The 22,721-nt window shown below is 39.5% G+C and overlaps 2 protein-coding genes across 4 annotated transcripts; one reads left to right on the plus strand and one right to left on the minus strand.

Moving 5' to 3' along the window:
* Positions 1–525: 525 nt before the first annotated feature.
* rad51d (RAD51 paralog D) lies at positions 526–8,976 on the plus strand. Of its 3 annotated transcripts, none has more exons than XM_077592700.1 (11): positions 529–911; positions 986–1,047; positions 3,046–3,164; positions 5,859–5,940; positions 6,259–6,393; positions 7,547–7,648; positions 7,718–7,808; positions 7,877–7,947; positions 8,009–8,167; positions 8,239–8,340; positions 8,673–8,976. In XM_077592700.1, exons 1-10 carry the CDS (start codon positions 830–832, stop codon positions 8,335–8,337), a joined length of 1,002 nt encoding a protein of 333 aa, XP_077448826.1. In that variant the 5' UTR covers positions 529–829; the 3' UTR covers positions 8,338–8,340; positions 8,673–8,976. The 3 variants fall into 3 exon arrangements, with proteins under 3 accessions (XP_077448828.1, XP_077448826.1, XP_077448827.1); XM_077592701.1 differs by having other exon boundaries at positions 8,676–8,976; XM_077592702.1 differs by lacking the exon at positions 7,877–7,947 and having other exon boundaries at positions 526–911; positions 7,983–8,167.
* lig3 (ligase III, DNA, ATP-dependent) lies at positions 8,462–22,581 on the minus strand. The gene is made up of 21 exons (XM_077592699.1): positions 22,463–22,581; positions 20,960–21,460; positions 18,912–19,037; positions 18,579–18,797; positions 18,367–18,518; positions 17,433–17,599; positions 17,289–17,366; positions 17,050–17,218; positions 16,834–16,989; positions 15,174–15,305; positions 15,015–15,094; positions 13,999–14,086; positions 13,855–13,932; positions 13,666–13,789; positions 13,451–13,593; positions 13,315–13,389; positions 11,982–12,128; positions 11,768–11,915; positions 11,077–11,156; positions 10,907–11,005; positions 8,462–8,917 (listed from the first exon to the last, which is right to left on the minus strand). The coding sequence occupies exons 2-21, from the start codon at positions 21,438–21,440 to the stop codon at positions 8,669–8,671; spliced, it is 2,991 nt and encodes a 996-aa protein (XP_077448825.1). The 5' UTR covers positions 21,441–21,460; positions 22,463–22,581; the 3' UTR covers positions 8,462–8,668.
* Positions 22,582–22,721: the final 140 nt, after the last annotated feature.

Here is a 22,721-nt window from a genome sequence, read left to right on the forward strand (position 1 = left end):
TAAAGTTTCAATATATATTGTGGAAATGTATGTAGTTTCTCTTTCATTTATTCATTTTATGAACTCCTTATCGTCACAAGGGTTGCAGGGGGTGCCGGATCCTATCCCAGCTAATTCACGCAAGCCTACACTGCATGTTTTTGGGATGTGGGAGGAAACTGTTGTACCCGGGGGGAAAAACATGTAGTTGTTTATTTATGTAAATAAAAAAAATGAACTATGAATAACAAAATATTTGAAAATAATAATTATTGGTGTTTTTATTTTATTATTTCAGGATTGAGGGTGTGAGTGGTCGTCTGTCACTCTGTGTATCCTATGGATGACTGGTGACCAATCTAGGGTGTAGACTGGGGGCTCCCAATCAAAATGGATTGGACGTCTATCGCCATCAATGACAACCAATGATTTAATATCAACAATATTTGAAACTAGTCGTGAGCCCACTTCGCATTCTATACTAGATTTACATCTAATTTAATTACTGCACTACATTGCCCACAATGCATTACGGTTAGTTAGGTTTTTTTTTTTCATTTCCTCGTGCGCTGTTTGAAACGGAAGTTCCATCCATGTGTTCACAAGTCAATACAACAATCCCAAGACAACGAATATAATGATTTTTTAAGCTATCGATCGACTTAACGATCGATCGGTTAACTGTTTTAACCAAAGAAGTACTTTATTTGATTAAGTGATTCTACCAGGCGGTCAACTCTCTTTCCTTAAGCTACTAACTTCTTTAATGCTACAAACAAAAGCACGCTAGCTCACGAAATGAGCTTTTTTCATACTTGCGATTCAGTATTTCTAACATTTTTTTTTATCCATGGTGCTATTGCGAGAAGGAATGTGTCCCGGATTGGATCAAGATTTAGTTCGACGTTTGCGAGATGTTCACGTCAAAACAGGTCAACGAATATTCCTATAAAACCTTATTTAAATGACAAAATATATCATTTTTTGTGTCCGATCTGTCCTACAGTGGAAAACTATGTCTCGTCAGACATCGAGGACCTCGCAAAGAAATGTTCGGCGTCATATCAGGTATGTATTTTACGTTTTACGGGGATAAAATGACACTTTGACGCTACTTTTAGGTCAACGGTCCCAATAAGCTTTTTCTTTTTGTTCGATATATATAGAATTTGGAACTGAAGGTTTTAAATATAGAATGTTCCTAATAAAATATCGATTTTAAGGTTTCTTTAAAATAAATAAATGCTGGACTTAAATCCAGTAATTAAAAAAAAACATAACACAGTCTTACGTTTGATCTGACGTATACTTTTAATTTTTATTATCAAAAATATAGCACTAACCATGAAATGAATTATTCAGATTTTTAGATAAGGCTCTTGGTCACAAAAGTTGTACTGTTTTCAACATATAATGTCAGTCAAGTGTTGCAATTTTAAACAGTTTTTGTGATGCCATCACAAAAGAATTAACCTGAAGTATAGTGTGCTGTTCCAGCTTATTTTCTAAATATTAAGATGAGCTTTGAAATACAGTTTTTATTTTTATTAAGCACCGAATATCACAGAGCCCTCATTAGCATCTTGAACCCATGAAAACATGCAAGCCCTTTCACTTTTTCATCATTTTCACCAAAAAACAAGACCGGAGAGCTCTCAGGATATTAATTTTTCTAGGTTGAACTCATGGGTAGCCAAAAGGAAACTTCATTTTTATACATAGGTCTTTTTCAGCCATGTCTTTTTCCCCGCCGCACAAATAATCATGAAATGAGACTTTTGGGAGAGGCCTTACTTACTATGCGTGGGCGGTAGAGGTCATGGAAGGTTTGTCCGGAATTTATCGTTTCCCTTCCCAGAGCAATTGTCTTGGCGCCCCGTCACGAACTAAACTTTTTATTTAACTGTTGCAAACAAAATCCCCCGCAGCGTCCATTGTTGCGAATGCTTTGGATGTTTCTCCAAGATGACAATTTGTGACCCCATGCCACTTGAGGCGCGTCTTCCATTTGTGGACCTCTGACCGTGACTCCTTCTGCTGTGTTTAACTCTTTTGCTGCTTTAAACATTCAGACCGTGCGATTACAAGATCATGTGATCGGAATTGGGGCTAGATTGTCATTTTTAAAAGGATCGAAGAGTGGTTGTCGATGATAGACGTCCAATCCATTTTTGACTGGGAGTTCTGGGGGCGATCAAATGAGTCCCCCAGTCGAACTGGACTGGATGTCTGTCACCGTCAATGGCAGTGTAACATTATCACTCATTGGCAGTCGTTACAGTTGAAATGGATTTGATATCTGAAACTGTCATTGGCTGTGAAAGATTTAAGGCCCAGAGACAACAAAATAATATTAATTTATAAATGTATATATATAAATACAGAAATACATATACAGTACCATACTATATATATTTAGAGTTAGACTAGTGAAACAAATTTTGCAAAAAAAAAGAGAGAAAATGTCCACTGAGAATATAAATCACAAAAATCCCAATCAAGCGACCTCAATTTATCACATTGGAATATTACTTATATAAATGAATCTAATCCATGGTGTATTGGAAACAATACATATATGTGCAGGACATTTTGTCCTCTATTTATATTTACCATAGTGAAACAAACTTTGCAAAACAAAGAAAGGGTCAAATCACAATCAAGATAACTCAGTTAATCACTATTTTTATGTAAGTTAATTGATAAGAACTAAATCATTAATATTAATTTCTTCGCAACCTTATTTTGTGCTGCACACGCCATTCATTTTCTGAACCGTTTATCCTCACAAGGGTCGCGGGGGTGCTGGAGTCTATCCCAGCTGACTTAGGGCCGGAGGTATAAGTACAAGTGCCACCTGGTGCCGGTCTGACAGAGAAATAAATATTAACATTTTCAATCTCGCCCTTTTATTTGAAATGAGAAAAGTTTTTCTAATAATAATAAATTAATTCCTATATGCTTGGGACTTTTTTGCATGTTAATTAAACACCTTAAGAAGCGTGTCAATGCCATCTTACTTAGCGACTGCCGGAAGGTGAAATGTCATCTTTTGTTTTCTGGCAGGCTCTGATAGCCATCCGTAGGGTGCTGCTGGCCCAGCATGCCTCCTTTCCTGTGTCGGGGGCCGACCTCTATGATGAGCTACTTAGCTCCTCTGCCATCCTCTCCACCGGAAACCCAGAGTAAGTACCGTATTTTACGGACTATAATTCTCTTTTTTTTTCATAATTTGCCTGGCCATGCGACTTATACTCAAGTGCGACTTATGTCTTTTATGCTTTTCACTCTGACTCCCAACAGCTTCTTAGTAGTTATCCAAAAAACGTAATATGTTACATTAACATTTTGACTGTTGTTCCCTATTTTCTATTTACTTTAACGTATATTGCTGTGTAACTTATACTCTAGTGCACATGTGTCAAACTGGCGGCCCGGGGGCCAAATCTGGCCCGCCGCATCATTTTGTGTGGCCTGGGGAAGTAAATCATGAGTGCTGACTTTCTGTTTTAGGATCAAATTAAAATGAAGTGTATAGATGTATATTAAATTTCCTGATTTTCCCCCTTTTAAATCAATAATTGTCATTTTTTAATCACTTTCCGTGTTTTTAGTTCAAAAATCATTTTGTAAAATCTAAAAATATATTTAAAAAAAGCTAAAATAAACATTGTTTTAGATCTATAAAAAACGGAATATTCAGGGATTTTAATCCAGTTCTTTTAATCCATTTATAAAAATATATATATAAATATTATATCTAAAATGGTCCGGCCCACGTGAAATCAAGTTGACGTTAAAGCGGCCCGCGAACCAACCGAGTCTGACATCCCTGCTCTAGTGCAATTTATATAATTTTATGTACTTTTTGAAATTTCGTTTAGAAACCGCTGGTCACCAAGATGCTTTCTAGCTACGAACACTGCCGAAAAAAAAAAAGCTGTTGCTCGCCTTGCACAGATGACATCCAAACATCCTTTGGCTTTGAATTTCAATGAGTTTATCACTAGAAATCATCCATTTTTTTCTTCATGTGGGAGCATGTAAGCGAATTAACGTTCACTGGATTGGACATCTAGAGTTTTCAATGGTAGCCAATGAGGTAAAATATAAAACGTGTTCTTCTTCTGGCCAAGAAGCACCCTCCCAAAAATTGAACATTCATTCGCTGCCAACCCTCCCACTTGAATCTGATTGGATGTCTAATGCAGTCAATGACAGACTAGTTAAACAGTGACTAAACCATGTTAGCCATTATTCTACAGTCAGTTGAGTAATTTAGTATTAATTACGCAACAAAACGTAGGGGTAAACTATCAGCCGATACCGCACACTTATTAGAATGGTTGTCGGGAGCCAAAATATGGTGTTTTGATGGAACATTGTGGATTTGATCCTTGTTGAAACTGGAGGACACATGTAAGTCAAACCAACCACACATGAGATATTTTTCTTTTGGCGAGCAGCTTCCACTGAACGCCTCCCCAATCAATCACAGCCAGAGTCACGTCGCCGTTCAAAAATTGAATTTGCATCGAGCCGCGCCGCCCGTAGCGGAACATTCCGTCGAGCGTGTTGCGCCGCCAAACCGTCTTCTAAAGGCCAGGCTTGTCCCATTTGGGCCCTAAGTGCCGTGTGATGTATCAACCGCATTAACATCGGCTCCGGCTCGACTACTTTTAAACAAACAGTGGAGACGGAAAAGAAAGCCTTCAAAAGCTTTGTGAGGAAAGATTCCTCACTTAGAAAATCTTCCTTCAGTCCGTCTTGTTGGTTTTTTTAAGAGTCAATGTTTCTCAAGCATGTTAAAAAAGGCTCTGGATTTCTCCGAGAAACTCGGAAATGTCGTGGCTGCCCCCTAGTGTTGACGAAACGGGAAGTGTTGACTTGCAAGATACTATTAAGAGCCATAATGCACCTCTTTTGATTGATAAGTTCACTTTTGTATTGATTTGACAAATATTTAGACTTATCATCTCACATTGAGCCCTGTTTGTCATATTTAACTGCATTAAAAAAGACAAGTTGCAGGCAATACATCTTCAAATTTGCTTTTTTCCACTGCATTTTTTTAAATAAACTCTAGCTGGAGGTAAAATATGTAATCTTATGTTAACGTTAAATACTCATTGAACTGCATTTTGAAAAATCTTTTGTGTCAGTAAAAGTATCAAAGTAGTTTTTTTTTAAGTCAGGATTTTGTTCTGAAAACAATTAAATTGTATTTGGATTTTGAATTTAAATTCTTTGCTCTATAGCGATTGGCTGCCGATTGAGGGTGTCCCCTGCCAGGTTCCTGTAGTTAGCTGGGATAAGCTCCAGCACCCCCCGCGACCCTTGAGGTTAAGCGGTTCAGAAAATGAATGAATGAAATATATACATTTAGTGTCAAGAATTTATATTATAATAGCTGTTTCTTTCTCATTAGATAACACATTTTCTCTCTCATTTTACAACTCTGTTATCATAAAATATTGTTTCTTAATGACTTTACTTTCTTAAGATTGTGCCTTTTCTCATCAAATCTGGCATTATTGTCCAAAATAATCTAAAATTTTGGTATGACTTTATTCTTGTAAAAAGAAATGTTTTGTAAAAAGAAAATTTTCATTATCTTATGTTTGTAATATGCCTTTTCCTCCTAAAAGTTTCATTTGCACTTTGGTTTGTTAGTATTTTTTTTTTTTCATCTTGGTAATCATTTTATTGTAACTTATAAAATTACCGTTGTCCTATCATTTGAGTTTCAAAATTCCAACTTTTTTTCTCTCCTTTTTATCTCATATCATGTCAGCTATGTCCATGTAAAAATTAAAAAGCAATCTCGCATCTACAGGTGTGTAGTAGTGTATAATATTATTTTGTTTTCTTTTTTTCAGCTTGGACGCCTTGCTTGATTCGGGCGTGTACACGGGTGAGGTCACCGAGCTGGCAGGAGGGCCTGGCAGTGGAAAAACTCAAGTAAGTGCTCCACAAAACACAAATACATTACAAAAAATCATTTATCAAAACCATTATAAAGGATTTTTTTGGCGCCTCCTTGTAATTTTAATTTTATTGTATCTCCCTAAGGTCTTTTTTCCCCTAAATATTTTCAAACAACCTCTTAAAATGAAAAGAATCCATAAAATTTGTTTTCTTTTTCTGATACAGTAGCCTTTTTGTTGGAACATGATACACTTAGAAATCACAGCAAGTGTATTTTAGTCCTAAAGCACGTTTTCCTGAAAATTTTAAGCTTCATAAAATAACAGGCGTGTATTTTCCTCTGGTTTGCAGGTGTGTATGGGCCTCGCGGCGACCGTGTCACAGCACCTGAAGCAAAACGTGATTTATGTGGACACCACGGGGGGGCTGACAGCGGGCCGTCTGCAGCAAATGCTGCAAAGCCAGACAAGAAGCCACGAACAGCAGGTTTCCATATCAATTACGTACTTACACACATTCTGCGCCAACTTAGTGATTTATTCCTCTATAATCGATTATACAATACTATTTGTCCTAAAAATATGTATTTCAAATATTTAAATCGTGCTAAGTGAATAGCTGAATTAAATATGCGCTAGCGTGAATGTTATTAACACTTAGCAAATGCATTTAATCAGATGTACGTTTATTTTCTGTACCGTTTATCCTCACAAAGGTCATGGGTGATGCAACAATTTAGACTCAGCCCACCATATATGTTTTTTGGGGGTGTAGGAGTACCTGGAGAAAACCCACGCAAGCATGGGGAAAACATGCAAACTCCAAACAGGAAGGTCGTAATCCACCTGGGATTGAACCCTTGATCTTAAAACTGTGAGGCGGCTGTGCTAAACTACCTCAGCTCATTTTCTGAACCGCTTTATCCTCACTAGGGTCGTGGGGCTAAACTACCTGCCCATAAAAATAATAGAAAATATCCCTGGCCAAATTTGGAAGAAAACAAACAGTTACATAACCCAAAGTGCCTCTGCAGGACCATATTTAGCTCACAACAGTATATTGCTAAGTGGTTTAAAATAATAATAATAATTGTCTAGCAATCAATTTAGTGTCCCATGCCTACTTCCCATAGTTGGATGGGATAGCCTCCAGCACCCCTGTGACCCTTGGGAAGATAAGTGAAATGAAAAATGAATGAATTGTTAAAAAGTACAATATAGTATAAAAACACTACGGACCATGATTTTAGGATTAGGATTTGTTTTATAAAAATGAATTTGAGCATGAATGGTTTTCCGTCTCTTTGTGCCCTGCGATTTGCTGGCCATCGATTCACTTCTTAGGCTCAAGCATACTCCGGGAACCTTGTGAGGATAAGCAGTTCAGAAAATGATTGATTGGATATTATAATGTAAAGAAATGAGTCAAAATTCCCCCAGCTATGCAGAATAGGCAATTGCAAAGGGCCTGTTTTGTTACTCCAATGATGAAGTGATGAAGATTTTTTTTCAAATTAACAGTTACTGGTTGATATAACATATTTTTAGCTGTGCTTTTTTTCCCTAAGTATCTCACCATTACTCCTTAAAGTTTCATCATCATTAACAACACAGAACTTGTGTCATTTTTTTGCCTGCAGACGGAAGCCATGCAGAGGATCGCCGTCTACCGGGCAGTCGACGTCTTCTCACTGCTCGACTGTCTGCACCGTCTCGGCGCCAACGGCGGCGGGCTTCGGCAGGTGCGTCTGAAACTCATCCCCGCAAACCCCGACGTCAAACGTTGATTTTTGTCAACGTGGCGACGTCAGGCTAGCGTCGGCGGCGGATCTGTCAAGGTGCTTATTGTGGACTCCGTGTCGGCTGTCATCGCGCCTCTTCTGGGTAGCAGACATCAGGAAGGTGAGCGTTGGACAAAAAGGGCAAAAGTAGATTTGTTAAATTTTTTATTCTTGATTTTTTATGTGTAGCCATGGTTATGATGACCCAAGTGGCAATCTCCCTAAAAACCATGGCCAAAGATTTCAACTTAGCTGTGTTGGTGAGGCTTAACACACATTTTCATACTTTTGCCAGTTCTGAACATGACGTCCGGTCCGCAGGTGACCAATCACGTGAGCCGGAACGACGAGGGGGAGGTGCAACCGGGCCTGGGGGTCACTTGGAGTCACGTCCCTAGAACCCGAATCCTCCTGGAGCGACTCCCCGACGCTGAACGACCCGCTCTGCGATCCGTCACCCTCATCAAGTCATCCAGACGGGTAAGAAGAAAATGACGCATAATTTAGTTTACACAGCGACTGTGCAGTTTTCATTGTTGTGTTTTTGTTAGCCGTGTTTGATACGAGCTGAGTTGGACCTTCAATGGTGGAGTAGATCCAGTTCCCAGGGTTCAGGAAAAACAAAATCCGACGTGAACGATGACCTTTAAAAGGTAAGTGTACAATTGTGTCCCTGTATTCTAGAAATGAGTTTGTAGATGAACCAATTTTCACTAAACCCTCGCGTGGTTGCCATTCAGCAGTAGACCACATAGAGACAGATAACAATTTGCATTGTTTTGCTCATGATTTTATTTGGAAAAAAAATCTCAGCTCTAGTTTACATTTTCTCAGAGCTCATTCCATGATTTTAAATAAAAATGACAATTGTAAGCGTAGGTCCTCACCATTATATTAATGAATAACGAAAAAAGCTCATTAATGATGACAACACAACAAAAGCAAGGGTTTACATAAACAAATGACAAGTGTTTTTTGTTCCTAGCAGGGAGCCACCACCCGCCTCTTGCGGATGCACTCCCAGATCCAGCCGGGCGACACCCGCTGGGCCCGACCTCCGCCCGTCTCTTCATCATCATCAACCGGGGCTACGGCGTGAGTGGCTGAGGCGCCGTCAAAGTCGCCCACCAGGTCACCGTCATACGCCACGAAGTAGCGGCGCAGCTTGCCAAAGTCTTCCACGTCACGCGGTAGGAAGAGTTTGACGCCGCTGAAGATGTCCAGCAATGTCTGCACACAGACGATTAATGCAACGCAGCAAATGAAAGACACTTTGTAGGTAAGTATATATATATATATATATATATATATATATATATATATATATATATATATATATATATATATATATATATATATATATATATATATATATATATATATATATATATATATATATATATATATATATATATATATATATATATATATATATATATATATATATATATATATATATATATATATATATATATATATATATATATATATATATATATATATATATATATATATATATATATATATATATATATATATATATATATATATATATATATATATATATATATATATATATATATATATATATATATATATATATATATATATATATATATATATATATATATATATATATATATATATATATATATATATATATATATATATATATATATATATATATATATATATATATATATATATATATATATATATATATATATATATATATATATATATATATATATATATATATATATATATATATATATATATATATATATATATATATATATATATATATATATATATATATATATATATATATATATATATATATATATATATATATATATATATATATATATATATATATATATATATATATATATATATATATATATATATATATATATATATATATATATATGTGAATACATGTATATATATGTATGCATGCATGTATGTATCTATATACATGGACACTTACATGCATGTATACATGCATGCATCTAAATATATATATATATTTAGATGCATGCACGCACACACCACGCTGTGCGTGCGCGCGCACGCACGTACACACGCACGCACACGTACACCATACACGCACTGTGTGCGGTGTGGTTTGTACATGTGCGTGTGTGCACACACCACACTGTGGGTGTGCGTGCGTGCACACACCCACACTGTGGGTGTGTGTGCACACACACGCACACCCACACTGGGTGGTTATGCGTGTGTGCGCACACCCACAGTGTGGGTGTGTGCACGCGCACAACCACAGTGTGGGTGTGCGTGTGCGCACACGCACACACCACACCGTGCGCGGTGTGGTGTGTGCGTGTGTGCGCACACACGCACACACCGCGCACGGTGTGGTGTGTGCGTGTGCGTGTGTGCACACCCACAGTGTGTGGGTGTGCACACACGCTGACCCACAATGGGTGGTTATGCGTGTGTGCGCACACCCACACTGTGGGTGTGCGTGCACACACACCCACACTGTGGGTGTGCGTGCGCACACCCACACACGGTGGGTGTGCGTGTGCGCGCACACACCCAGTGTGGGTGTGTGTGTGCGCACACACCCACACTGGGTGTGCGTGTGTGCACACACACCCAGTGTGGGTGTGTGCACACGCTCACACACACCCACACTGTGGGTGTGCATGTGCGCACACCCACCCACACTGTGGGTGTGCGTGCGCGCACACCCACAGTGTGGTGTGCGTGCACGCATACCCACAGTGTGGTGTGCGCGCACGCACACCCACAGTGTGGTGTGCAACGCACACCCACAGTGTGGGTGTGTGTGCACGCACACCCATACACACTGGGTGTGCGTGCGCACACACCTACACTGTGGCTGTGCGTGCGCCCACACCCACACTGTGGATATGCGCGCACGCACACCCACAGTGTGGTGTGTGCGCACACACACACACTGGGTGTGCGTGCGCGCACGCACACCCACACACACTGGGTGTGCGTGCGCGCACACCCACAGTGTGGGTGTGTGCGTGCGTGTGCGCACACCCACACTGTGGCACACGCACACACCCACAGTGTGCTGTGTGCGTGCACACGCCACACACACACACACTGGATGTGTGTGTGCGCGCGTGTGGTATGTGTGTGCGCATGTGGTGTGTGTGTGCATGTGTGCGTGCGTGCGTGGTGTACATGTGTATGTATGTACTGGCGTCAACTGACTTCATCTTTGGTGGACTCCAGCATCTGCGGCGGACGAGGAGGCGTTGTTTTCTCCATTTTGGCATGCCCATTGGTCTGCACACTTTCACTTTTCTTCACCTGTATAATAAAAACACCAAATCAAAGTTGATCATGACTCTTTTTTTTACCCCTAACTTCCAATTTACTACCTTCTTGGGAGCGGGAGTCTGTGGGGCGGGTGAGGTCGGCTCCGATTTTATCGCCTTGCGTTTGGCCGGTGTACTGTTACCTGTGGAAAAGTATCTTTGGTCATTTAAAAAAATAAAAAATAAATAACTTGATCAATAACTGATGTTCTCATGGGCGGATGTAACTTTTTGTATACCAACACATTAATATTGGGTTCTACATGACCTAAAAGCAGTTGTGGAGTTTTTCCTAAATTACCAAAAGTATGTAAATGCTAGGTCTCAATTATAATTATGTATTTTTTTTATTGAAATACAATTTATCAGAGTACATGATTTGATTCAGGCTGTAAAATTATTAAAATATACTCAGGCTAATGGTGCCTTGCAATGAATCAATAACAAAGATGATAATTACATTCATCTACACTCAAAACAAATGCACTTATGACCCCAAATAACACTACAAAAGTATCACCACTTTTAAATCATTACTTGCCAATAACAACATTAGCTGTGAATTCTCAAGTTTCAGTCGCGGTGACGGTGCTAGCCGTCATTTACTCGCCTCCATTCAAAATGGTTTGGCTGCCTAGCGCCTTAATGGCAGCCTTTTAGTTCCATTGAACTATGTCTAAATAATGCACATACAGTAGATATGAAAAGTCTACACACCCATCAGTGTTATCTATTCATCGGATTTGCCACTCACCAGTCTTTTTGGTTGCCCGCGATGCAGAAGATGATGCGGGGGCAGGTGAGTTCCCTCCGCTGTCGCCTTCTGACGAGCCCTTGTCTTCGCCGGACGGTCCCACTGTCACTTTGAAGTCGCAGTTCTCCTTGGAGATGCGATACAGCTCCTAAGATAACAACGCGACAATAAGAAGCAGTCAAAAGGTGACCAAAAAGAAGCGGCGGTGCGGCACCTTGAGCTGTTGCAGGTTGGTGGCGCTCTTCCAGTCTTTGTCGTCGCGGATGCGCGTCATACGAGGGAAACGGATGGAGATGCCATCTGCTGTGTGCATCTCAGACTTGGAGAATTCGGCACCAGTTATCTCCCATACAGGCGCTTGCTGTCAATAAAACATAATTGGAGAAAACATATGTACAAATGATGCCGAGGATTTGAAATGTATGTTGCAAACATACATACATACAAGCAAACGTACATACATACAAGCCAACGTACATACATACATACAAGCCAACGTACATACATGCATACAAGCAAACGTACATACATACAGGCCAACATACATACAGGCCAACATACATACAAGCCAACATACATACAGGCCAACATTCATACATACAGGCCAACATACATACATACAGGCCAACATACATACATACAGGCCAACATACATACAAGCCAACATACATACAGGCCAACATACATACATACAAGCAAACATACATACAATCAAACACACATACATACAAGCAAACACTTACATACATACATACAAGCCAACATACATACATACATACAATCAAACATACATGCATGCATACGATCAAACATACATGCATGCATACGATCAAACATACATGCATGCATACAATCAAACATACATGCATGCATACAATCAAACATACATGCATGCATACAATCAAACATACATGCATGCATAAAATCAAACATACATGCATGCATACAATCAAACATACATGCATGCATACAAGCAAACATACATGCATGCATACAAGCAAACATACATGCATGCATACAAGCAAACATACATGCATGCATACAAGCAAACATACATAAATACACACACTCAAATACATACATAAATACACACACTCAAATACATACATAAATACACACACACTCAAATACATACATAAATACACACACTCAAATACATACATAAATATACACACTCAAATACATACATAAATACATACACACTCAAATACACACACACTCAAATACATACATAAATACATACACACACTCAAATACACATCCACCCCCACACACACGCGCATCCATGCATGCGTGCATGTGTGCGTGCGTGCGTGCGTACATACATGCAAGCAAACATCCATCCAAACATACATACAAGCAAACATCCAGCCATCCATCCATACACCCATACACCCATACATCCATACAAATTTGTTAAAACCCTTCATTTTAATTGACCTTTGTGGAGAAAAGATTTTTTTAAATTCATAAGTGCCTTATTTGCAACATGTGTCCATATATCCATATTCCTTACATTGCATCTGCAGATCCCAGTCGCAACTCACCTCGGGGCTGCGGATGAGGAAATCCGGGTAGTAGTTCTTGACTATTTTCAGCCAGCCGGGAATTTTACTGGGATCCTACACAAATGGCACATGAGACCAATTGTCGGTGTCGGCGCTTGGAACCCGTCTTCCTGACCTTGCTGATCTTGATGACGTCCAATTCGTTCTGTAGGCGAGCCAGCATAGCATCATCATAGCCTCCCGAGCACTTGGTGACAGTGCACCACTTTTTGGTGTCCGGATCGTAGCAGCCCATCAGGAAGCTTGACATGATGCCCCCTAAACATGGACAGAATCATTACTAAGCAGGAGAGTTAATCGCCGAATGAGCGTTATTTAATGCTACGTCACCGTTGGACCCTTTCCCGTAGAAGGCGCCCAGCACCACCAGGTCAGCCGTGTCAGCCATGGCGCCCTCGTTCAAGTAGTCCTTTTTAACCTTCAGCCAATGACGTTTGCCCGGTTCGTACGAGCCCTGGCGAACGCGCATTTGCGGTCACGACATCGCGTCGTCTCGTCAAAGGCATTTGAATGTCTGACCTTTATATCTTTGAGCACCAGGCCTTCCAAACCTTCTCGGATGACTCTGGTGATCATGTTGGCCAGGTCCCCCGCACGCTAACGTGCACAAAATGTATTTAGATGGCAGAAATGTATAAAGCAGGTAGATGAGTAGTCGCGTACCGTGACGTGCTTCATCTCTGAGAACAGGATACGGTTGGGCACTTCCACCATGTTGTCGTGCAGGAATTTTCTCCGCTCACACAGTGGCCTACACACCAAGATTTTTTCTTTTATATACTGATTAACTAAAGTTAAGATACAAAAACATGTCAGTTCCTTTTTTCGTTAATAGGCTCGAGTATAAAAATAATCCCCCACACAAAAGTCTAATTTAAAAAAAATTAAAAAATACCGGAAAATAATTTCATTGCAGTGGTTATATAACTAACCTGAGTGACATTTTAAACGTGGTATTAAAAAAAATACAACAGGATTTTCCGAACTATAAATCTCACTTATTTTTTTCATAGTTTGGCTGTGACTTATCTGCCAACAGCTTTTTTATGCTGTTTTTCTGCCTATAGTTAAAAAAAACGGTTAAAGTTACATTAACAGATGCTTATTTTGACTGTTGTTCCCTATTTTCTTCTTACTTTAATGTACAATGTTGTATAACTTGTACTGCAGTGTAACACTATTTTTCCCTTTAAATGGGTACTTTTTAGCCAGTACGATTTATACTCAGGTGCGAATTATAGTCTAAAAAGGAGGGTATCAAAAAAATACTAGTATCAACATTGTGTTAACAAGTGTCCTATTTACTCATATTAGATATTAATAATATTATATTTTACTCATATTAAACTCATTCAAGATGGCGGCGCCAGTGCATGCAGCCTCCAACTCTCCCTACTTTGTTCTATACATACAATGTTGTAAAACTCAAATGAAATGTTTTTTTCTTCATAATTTAAGGATAAAATATATATCATCAAATTTAAGTCAGACATTTATATTTACAATAATAATTTACCTCGGGTACTTTTTCACATAAACAAAAATATCTATAAATCTGAACATACTTCCCTCATGATTTTAAGAAACAAAAAAATGAAAGAGGTGATTTAAGGTCATATTTCTATTTTACAAATCATTGTCTTCATGTAGTCAATTTTAATGTTTTGATGTTTGATTACCTTTCCATAAGGCTGTTGCCATTGAAGTAGACGCAATCAAAGACAAAAAGGCACACGTTGGCATCTTGAAAAGCAGCTTTCTGAAGAACAAAAGTGCAAACGCTGCCGACATCAGCTTGCAATCGCCGAATTTCCACCAAATCGCTTCGATTCTCACACCTTGTGTACGCCCAGTGTCCCGAAGGGGAGGGGCTTGCTAGTGTTGGTGTCGATGAGCAGCACCTCCGCATCCAAAATGATACTGTGGCCACCGGGAAACGCCAGTGGGATGTAGTCCTTGAAATGGGCCACCTGGAGACATGTGCGGGGGGAAAATTATCAGTATAGTACAAAATACCGTATTTACTTGCATATAACCGCATTTGCCCAACAAAAAAATGATGACTGGATCGAGGGTACGGCTTATATGCGCATAAAATGCGGACATGCATGAAACTGCGAGGCGACAAAGACGAAACGCCATAACACAAGAGAATGCGGCTGAAACAAAATGTATTTTGACGTCTATGAATGAAATGCAAGAAAAAAGTAAACCGTGTCTTGCATAAAATGTGAAAAAACTCACTTGTGCCTGTCACTGCTCGCTCAGGGCGCCGCCAGCTTACCTAGGGCGCCGCCGTTTTACCTAGTTAAACGTGCTCTGACTAACCAGACGCGAGTAGCCTTAATGTGTTCTTAGCTTTTACCATGTCAGCACATCCCAAAAGTTGTAAACGCTGATCGACGGTCTTGCGGTCGATCGTTCAAATATCAGCGTAATGTGTAACCCATGCTATTATTGCACCCAGAGACTTGGTGAACACTATACTGCTACGGACACAATTCCTGGTTGTGCTTACGCTATGTCCTTTCTGAAAGGAAATGATTGTACATTTGTGATTATGAAATAAAATAAAATTGTGGTGACAACTATTGCAGTAATACGAACCATCGAAGAAAAAAAGCCACACTCTTAAAATGGCTTTAAAATGGTTGAATTTTACAATTTCTGGCGTATTTCACCTCCATATTCATGGTTTTGATAGCGAGGACAAATGTGTTACTTTGAAAGGAAAATCTTAAGAAAAATAATCACACGTGGTATTTCTGAGATACTGTATGATTAGTCAATATCATAAGGAAGTTAATATGCCTGTCTTTGTACATGCAAAATATCAAATTATTCAATTTGAAAAAAGAAATGTCTATCTTGATGTGAACCTGACGCTTTCTAATGACAGAAATTACAATTTTCTTACCAGAAGTTTTAGATGTTGTGGCAGCCATATTGCTTCTAATGTCAAAATATCTAAATTCTTTCAATGGTTCGATGGAATTACTGCAATAGTTGTCACTTTCGAACAAGAAACAAAACGAAAAGAAATCAAAGTGGAACTTGTTATATTTCAAAATCAAGGCTACTCACGTCTGGCCAGTCAGAGCAGGTTTAACCAGATAAGATGCCAGCGCCCAAGGTAAGATGACGGCACCCCGCCTTAGATAAGATGGCCTCGCCCCGAGCAAGCAGTGACGGGAACAAGTTCAATTTTTTTCTTGAATTTCATTCATTGACAACAAAATACATTTTGTTTAGCCTTTTATCGCTTTTTCTTTTTTCTATTTTGAAATAAATGACCGTATCGGCCGCATTGTCTTGCGTCATGACGTCATGATGTTATGGTGTTGTCAAGTTGCAGTTTTTTGCATGTCGACTTTTTATGCACATATAAGCCGTACCCTCGATTCAGTCATCATTTTTTTGTCCGACAAAAGCGGCTTATATGCGAGTAAATACGGTATAATCAGACAAGAGCTCATACTGTGTGTGTGTGTGACTAACTTTGTGCGGCAACACAGGTTTGAGGCTGCGGCTAAAGTAGCTGAACGTGTCTCCGTTTTTGTGAACCTGCACGCGCTCACCGTCGTACTTGATCTCAGAGTACATGCCATTGGGACACTTTTTCATGGCCTGCTCGATGGATTTGCACGCCTCCGCCTGTCGAGAGAGCATCACTGAAAAATGCCTTCAAAAGGAAGGTAGATGTTTTTCACGCACCAGCATTGGCTGCACGGGGGTCATGAGCGTGGCCTCCACCATGAGCAGCTTCCTGGGCCCCGAGCCATCCGACGCCTCCTGCTGGTTCCTCAGCACGCGCTGGATCACGTCGCCCAGGTTGCGGGACGCTTTGAAAGCATCATAGGCGTTGGGATCCACCGCGTCCAACCTGCCGAGGTCAAAGGACAAGTGTGAGAACGTTTGGCAGTAAGATAGATTTAAAAAGAGAGGTCACGTACACGTGCTTGGCTCCGGAGTTCATCTTGAGGTCATGCTTGATGAGGCGGATAATGCCCTTCAAGTCATTGCTGGTACACCTGCGGACAAGGGGAGACGTCGCATTAGAAACGCTGCACGATTCAGACTTGGCGACGGTGTTTTACTTTTTGGCGATTTGCTCCAGCTCTCCCTGCTGCTCGTCCTCCTTGGTGAGTTGTGCCAGGCGGCACAGCGAGGCGTCCACCTCCTGGATAGTCAGCAGGCTCTTGGCCGCCGGCGGGAAGGATTTGCTTTCATCGAAGAACATGCGAACCGTCTCCGAAACATCTCCCTGGTTAGAAAAACGAACAGTCTAATTAGGAAAAATATTCAATTTAAACCTTCTAGTTTGGCCAAGTGACTATTTTAGCAAAATAAAAAAATAAACTTATCCGCACGCATACCTTTTATTTGAAATACAATAATATATACACTTTTTTTATAATTTGGATAAGCCTGCGACCAATACTGAAGTGCAACTAATGCAAGTTTTTTTTTTCTAGTGCAAGTTTTCTTTTATTTCATGGCATAGTTATATGAAAATCTGTTGTGTTACCAGATGACAATTTAGCCTGTTTTTTTACTATTGTTACTTTAACGTTTGTTGGTTCTTGGTTTCTGATAGAAATTTTAACATTTATTTTTTCCTCTTCAAATCAAATCAACTCAAACGCCTTTAGTGTCATCATACAAAGGCTTTTAATTTAATTTGAAGAGGAAAAATAAATATTTTTTAAAAATGTTACATTGTACATTGTACATTATTTGTACATTAATTGTACATTGTACAATAATTAGTTGGTGCGACTTGTACATGGTCCGAAAAATACGGTACATTTCCTATTAAGAAAAAAAAAGTATGTCCTTTTCACAAATTCACAATAATTTGGTCCATTTCTCCATGCAGATGGTGGCTAACCAAATACTTGCCCCACTGTGTATCGTAACAATAGTTTTTTAATTAATTTTAATTTAATTCAACAGAGTGAATGTTGAAAACCAAGCACAAATGGCATTCCATATGCCAGGTGTAGACATGATTTGGATTGACATACAAACCTTCTCCAGATCTCGCACCATGTCGTCCTGGTTGCATCGGAAAATGCGGCTGAAGAGTTTAACAATCTGCTTATCGTTGAGGTTGTATACGCTCTTCACCACGCCGGGCAGCAGCAACTTGACCGTCAGATACAAGTCGCCGTGGAATTTATCTGCGATGGAAATGCGAATTTCAGCCATCATGCAGTTATGTGGATGCGTGCGCGTCTCACCTCCAGCGGTGCCTTTGCGCAGGAACTTCTCGATGATCTGGGTCTTGCTGTTGTAGCTGTTGACTTCCGCTACCATAGCGCACAGCTTGCGGAACTCCCTAAACAGGCAGTCTTTGTGCTGCGGGTTGCAAAGTTGGGTAGCCAGAGAGCTGCCCTGGTTGGCCTTGGCGGGCGAAGGTGATGAGAGGGGGGAGGATGAGGACCCGCCCGCCTTGGCCGCTAGACGGAACGCAAATAGAAATGGCGACTTGTAAATGTGTTGCCACTTTAAATTGTAGATCTAATATGAAAGAAGGACATAGAGAGAAATGAGCAGGGCGAGCAAAAGATTACCGGTGAAGCCTGAGAACTTGCGTGGTGCGTTAAGTGACGCATCAGGGGGTGACGTAAGCTTGCCTGCCGCGTTTGTCTTGGCCGGCGTCTTCTTCTTGGGACCTGAGTTCACTTTGGCCATGAATTCTACAATGGGAACAGTAATGCATATTGTTGAGTCGCCACATTTATTTTGGTATCTCAATTTTATTGTCATAATAAATGTGTTTAAAATATACGAAATTCATTGGTTTCAAAAGTAGTTTTGTGACATGACTTGAATTTTTCATAAGTAGAAGCATATTTTACATTGAATTAGTCTAATTTGTTCCAAGACCTTTAATACTACCCTCTAAACCACAGCTATCAAAGTGGCGGCACGGGGGCCAAATCTGGCCCACCTACATCATTTTGTGCAGCCCAGGAAAGTAAATGATGAGTGCCGACATTTTGTTTTAGGATCAAATTCAAATGAAGATTATAGTATAATTCCTGAATTTTCTCTTTATAAATCAATAATTGCAATTTTTTAATCCATTTTTTTCTTTTTGTGTTTTTAGTTCAAAAGGCATTTTGTAAAATCTAAAAATATTTAAAAAAAAATTCAATTTTCCAAAAATTGTTTCCTTTTTAAATGAATCGTTTACTAAGAAAAAAGGCTAAAATAAACATTGTTTTAGATCTATTAAAAAACTGAATATTTAGGACTTTTGATCCATTTCTTTTTGTCCGATTTTTATAAAATATCTAAATATTATATCTAAAATGGTCCGGCCCACATGAAATCGACGTTAATGCGGCCCACGAACCAACCCGAGTTTGACAGCCTTGCTCTAAACCACAGGTGTCAAAGTGGCATCCCGGGGGCCAAATCTGGCCCGCCGCATCATTTTGTGTGACCCGAGAAAGTAAATCATGAGTGCCGACTTTCTGTTTTAGGACCAAGTTAAAATGAAGAGTATAGATGTATATTAAATTTCCAGGTTTTCCCCCTTTTAAATCAATAATTGTAATTTTTTAATCCATTTTTTCTGTGATTTTAGTTCAAAAATCATTTTGTAAAATCTAAAAATATATTTAAAAAAAAGTTCAAATAAACATTGTTTTAGATCTAGAAAAAAAATGTTTCGCCGACGTACGTTTGGCCGACGAAAAGTTTGCCGAAACGGGATTCGCACGCTCGCCCTGCCCCCGGATCGTGTGTACATGTTTTTCAACCTCGGCCCGCGGGCCATATACGGCCCGTTACAGATAACATTCATTTAGGAATAACAAGGGCATGTACTGCCCCCCGCTGGACATATTTCTAAATACAAGTACGTACTACAATGTGCTACCATTTTTTTTTTTTTTTTTATTTTATCCTTGCGTTTAAAGTAGTAGCCATTTGGAGATCACGCAGAACATTACGTGACAGAAGAAATAGAGAAAATAAAGAAGTAGTAACAGTAAGTACTACTGTAATGAAATTGTAAATCCAGAAATCCTACTCCAGAAAACTTACACCAGCATAGAAAACGTTGAGATTAATCTTTGAATTAAGGTTCTCAGCAAATCATTTTGAATATATTTTTCCTAAAATAATGGGAAATTATTTAAAATTAAACTAGAAGTAAAAGTGTGTTCCATGGCATTTTCAGGTATTGTTCTCTAAGCCCTCTAGTCTGTCCAAGGCACTTAGAATTTCACATAAGTATTCTAGTGTTGTTTTTTCTCAGTGTTAGACATCAATCCCCAGCTTTGATAAATTACATTGCGTGTCCAAATGGCTACTACTTTAGACGCAAGGATAAAATAAAAAATATAAAAAATTGGCAGCACATTGTAGTACGTACTTGTATTTAGAAATATGTCCAGCAGGGGCAGTACATGCCCTTGTTATTCCTAAATGAATGTCATCTGTAACGGGCCATATATGGCCCGCGGGCTGAGGTTGAAAAACTTGCACACACACGATCTGGCGGGTGGGGCGAGCGCGCGAATCCCGTTTCGGCGAAACGTCCGTTCGGCGAACTGTCCGTCGGCCAAACGTCTTTCGGCGAATCGTCCGGTCACGGGTCGTGCAGTACCTGAGACAAGTTTATTAATGAGCTCCTTGTCCTCATCTTGCAGCTCCTCCCAACCCTCCAACTCGGTGATGTCCTCGATCTTCTTTGTGGTGGCGCGGGCGCGCTCCAGCTTCTCGAAGATGCACTTGGCGTGATACCATTCCTTCATCTCGCCAGCCGACTCACTGAACGGGTTGGGCACCACCTTGCCGATACGTGTGACGCCCTTGGCGATCTTGTCCTTGCACTTCTTGCAACCGGCCGTGCCACGCTTGGCGTACTCCACCACGAAGCGCTGCTCCGCCATCGTGTCGAACGGGAGTGAGGAGAGGCGGCGGAACGGGGAGAACGGGAGGCCTCCGTGACGCTCGGCTGAAGGATAGAGGTGATAGCCACAGAAAAGTTTGGGAGGCAGAGCTATGAGACGTGAATGTGACCTTCGAAGGAGCTGAGGGCCAATGGAAAAAGTCTTCTTGAATAACAAAAGGAAACAACTCTGCATCAACACTCCCAACCTAAAACCTGAGGAAAGAGGAAGGTTTTAAGTATTACAACTTCACCTGTTGCTAACCAACAACAAAAAATATATACATATGACATTTGAAAACTTTTTTTTGTACGAGACTCTCTTTTTAACTCGTGAAAAAAAGACGGGGTGGAAAAAAAGGAATTTGTGTTTAAATTTGTTTAACATTATTTTTATTGATAATTTAAAAAACAGACAAATATTTGACAATCTCATTAACTATGTACAAAACGTGCACGCATATTGTGAGTAAACACAGTGAAGCTAGTGAGTAATAATATTTAGTGGTATCCTCAAATTGTAAATGTTATGAGCTTCTTTTTGATAAGATTGTTATTTTGTTGTTTATATTTTGTTTCACATTTCTAAAAATAATATACTTTTTAAAATTTACCTTTACTTACAATATGTAATGTCTAAAATAACATTTAAAACAAAAAATATGTGTATATATTTATAGATATAGATCTATATATATCTATAGATATATGGATAAATATAGAGATCTATATCTATAGATAAATAAATATATAGATATATATTTAATATAGCAGATGAAATGAAGTATTTTTATACGCATTTTGTTAACTGAGATCTTCACATGGATCTTTTTTTTAGTAAGCAGGTGTTCCAGCCTGTTTTAAACAAACTTGCTTTATGCACCCAAATCCCTTCGAACAAAGATTAGTGTCAAGTGCTTGGAGTGAAACAAGGCTAATCGACACTCAAAATAATATTTTTACAACGTAATCAGAATCGTGTGCGTGAACTACGAACGCTACAAATATTATAATAAAACGTGGGGGCCCAAAAAAATCTGATTTTAACTGTGGAATCGCCAGCGTCTAAATCTAGCCCACGAGCTAACTAGTCAGAAAGCTTTTTGAGCAACAACTGTCACTATTCTACCCACGATCATGCTTATCCAGAGCCAGGCTTTGAAATAAAACTGTTTTACAAGGATCGTTTGGGTATTTAACCGGATTTGGCGACTATACCTTGTAGAATGTAGGAAAAGTGTCGGAGCGAGGTTTAAATGGAAGCTCCGTGGCATTGTTGTAGTAGCCTATGGAGTCAAGTTGGCGTGTGTTGTTTGTAATTTAGATGTTTCCGGTTAACAAAATAAAGGCAATCACTTTGGACTTCTTAATTCTGCTATTTTTGAATGTTGAATTGTGTTTATGTGCCTTACTGTTACTTAATGTTATTCATATATCACAAAGGGATGATAATAAAGTGAAAAAGATCAACATATTG

This window comes from Stigmatopora argus, chromosome 22, assembly GCF_051989625.1.
Source record: "Stigmatopora argus isolate UIUO_Sarg chromosome 22, RoL_Sarg_1.0, whole genome shotgun sequence".
In the NCBI taxonomy this organism is placed as follows: Eukaryota; Metazoa; Chordata; class Actinopteri; order Syngnathiformes; family Syngnathidae; genus Stigmatopora; species Stigmatopora argus.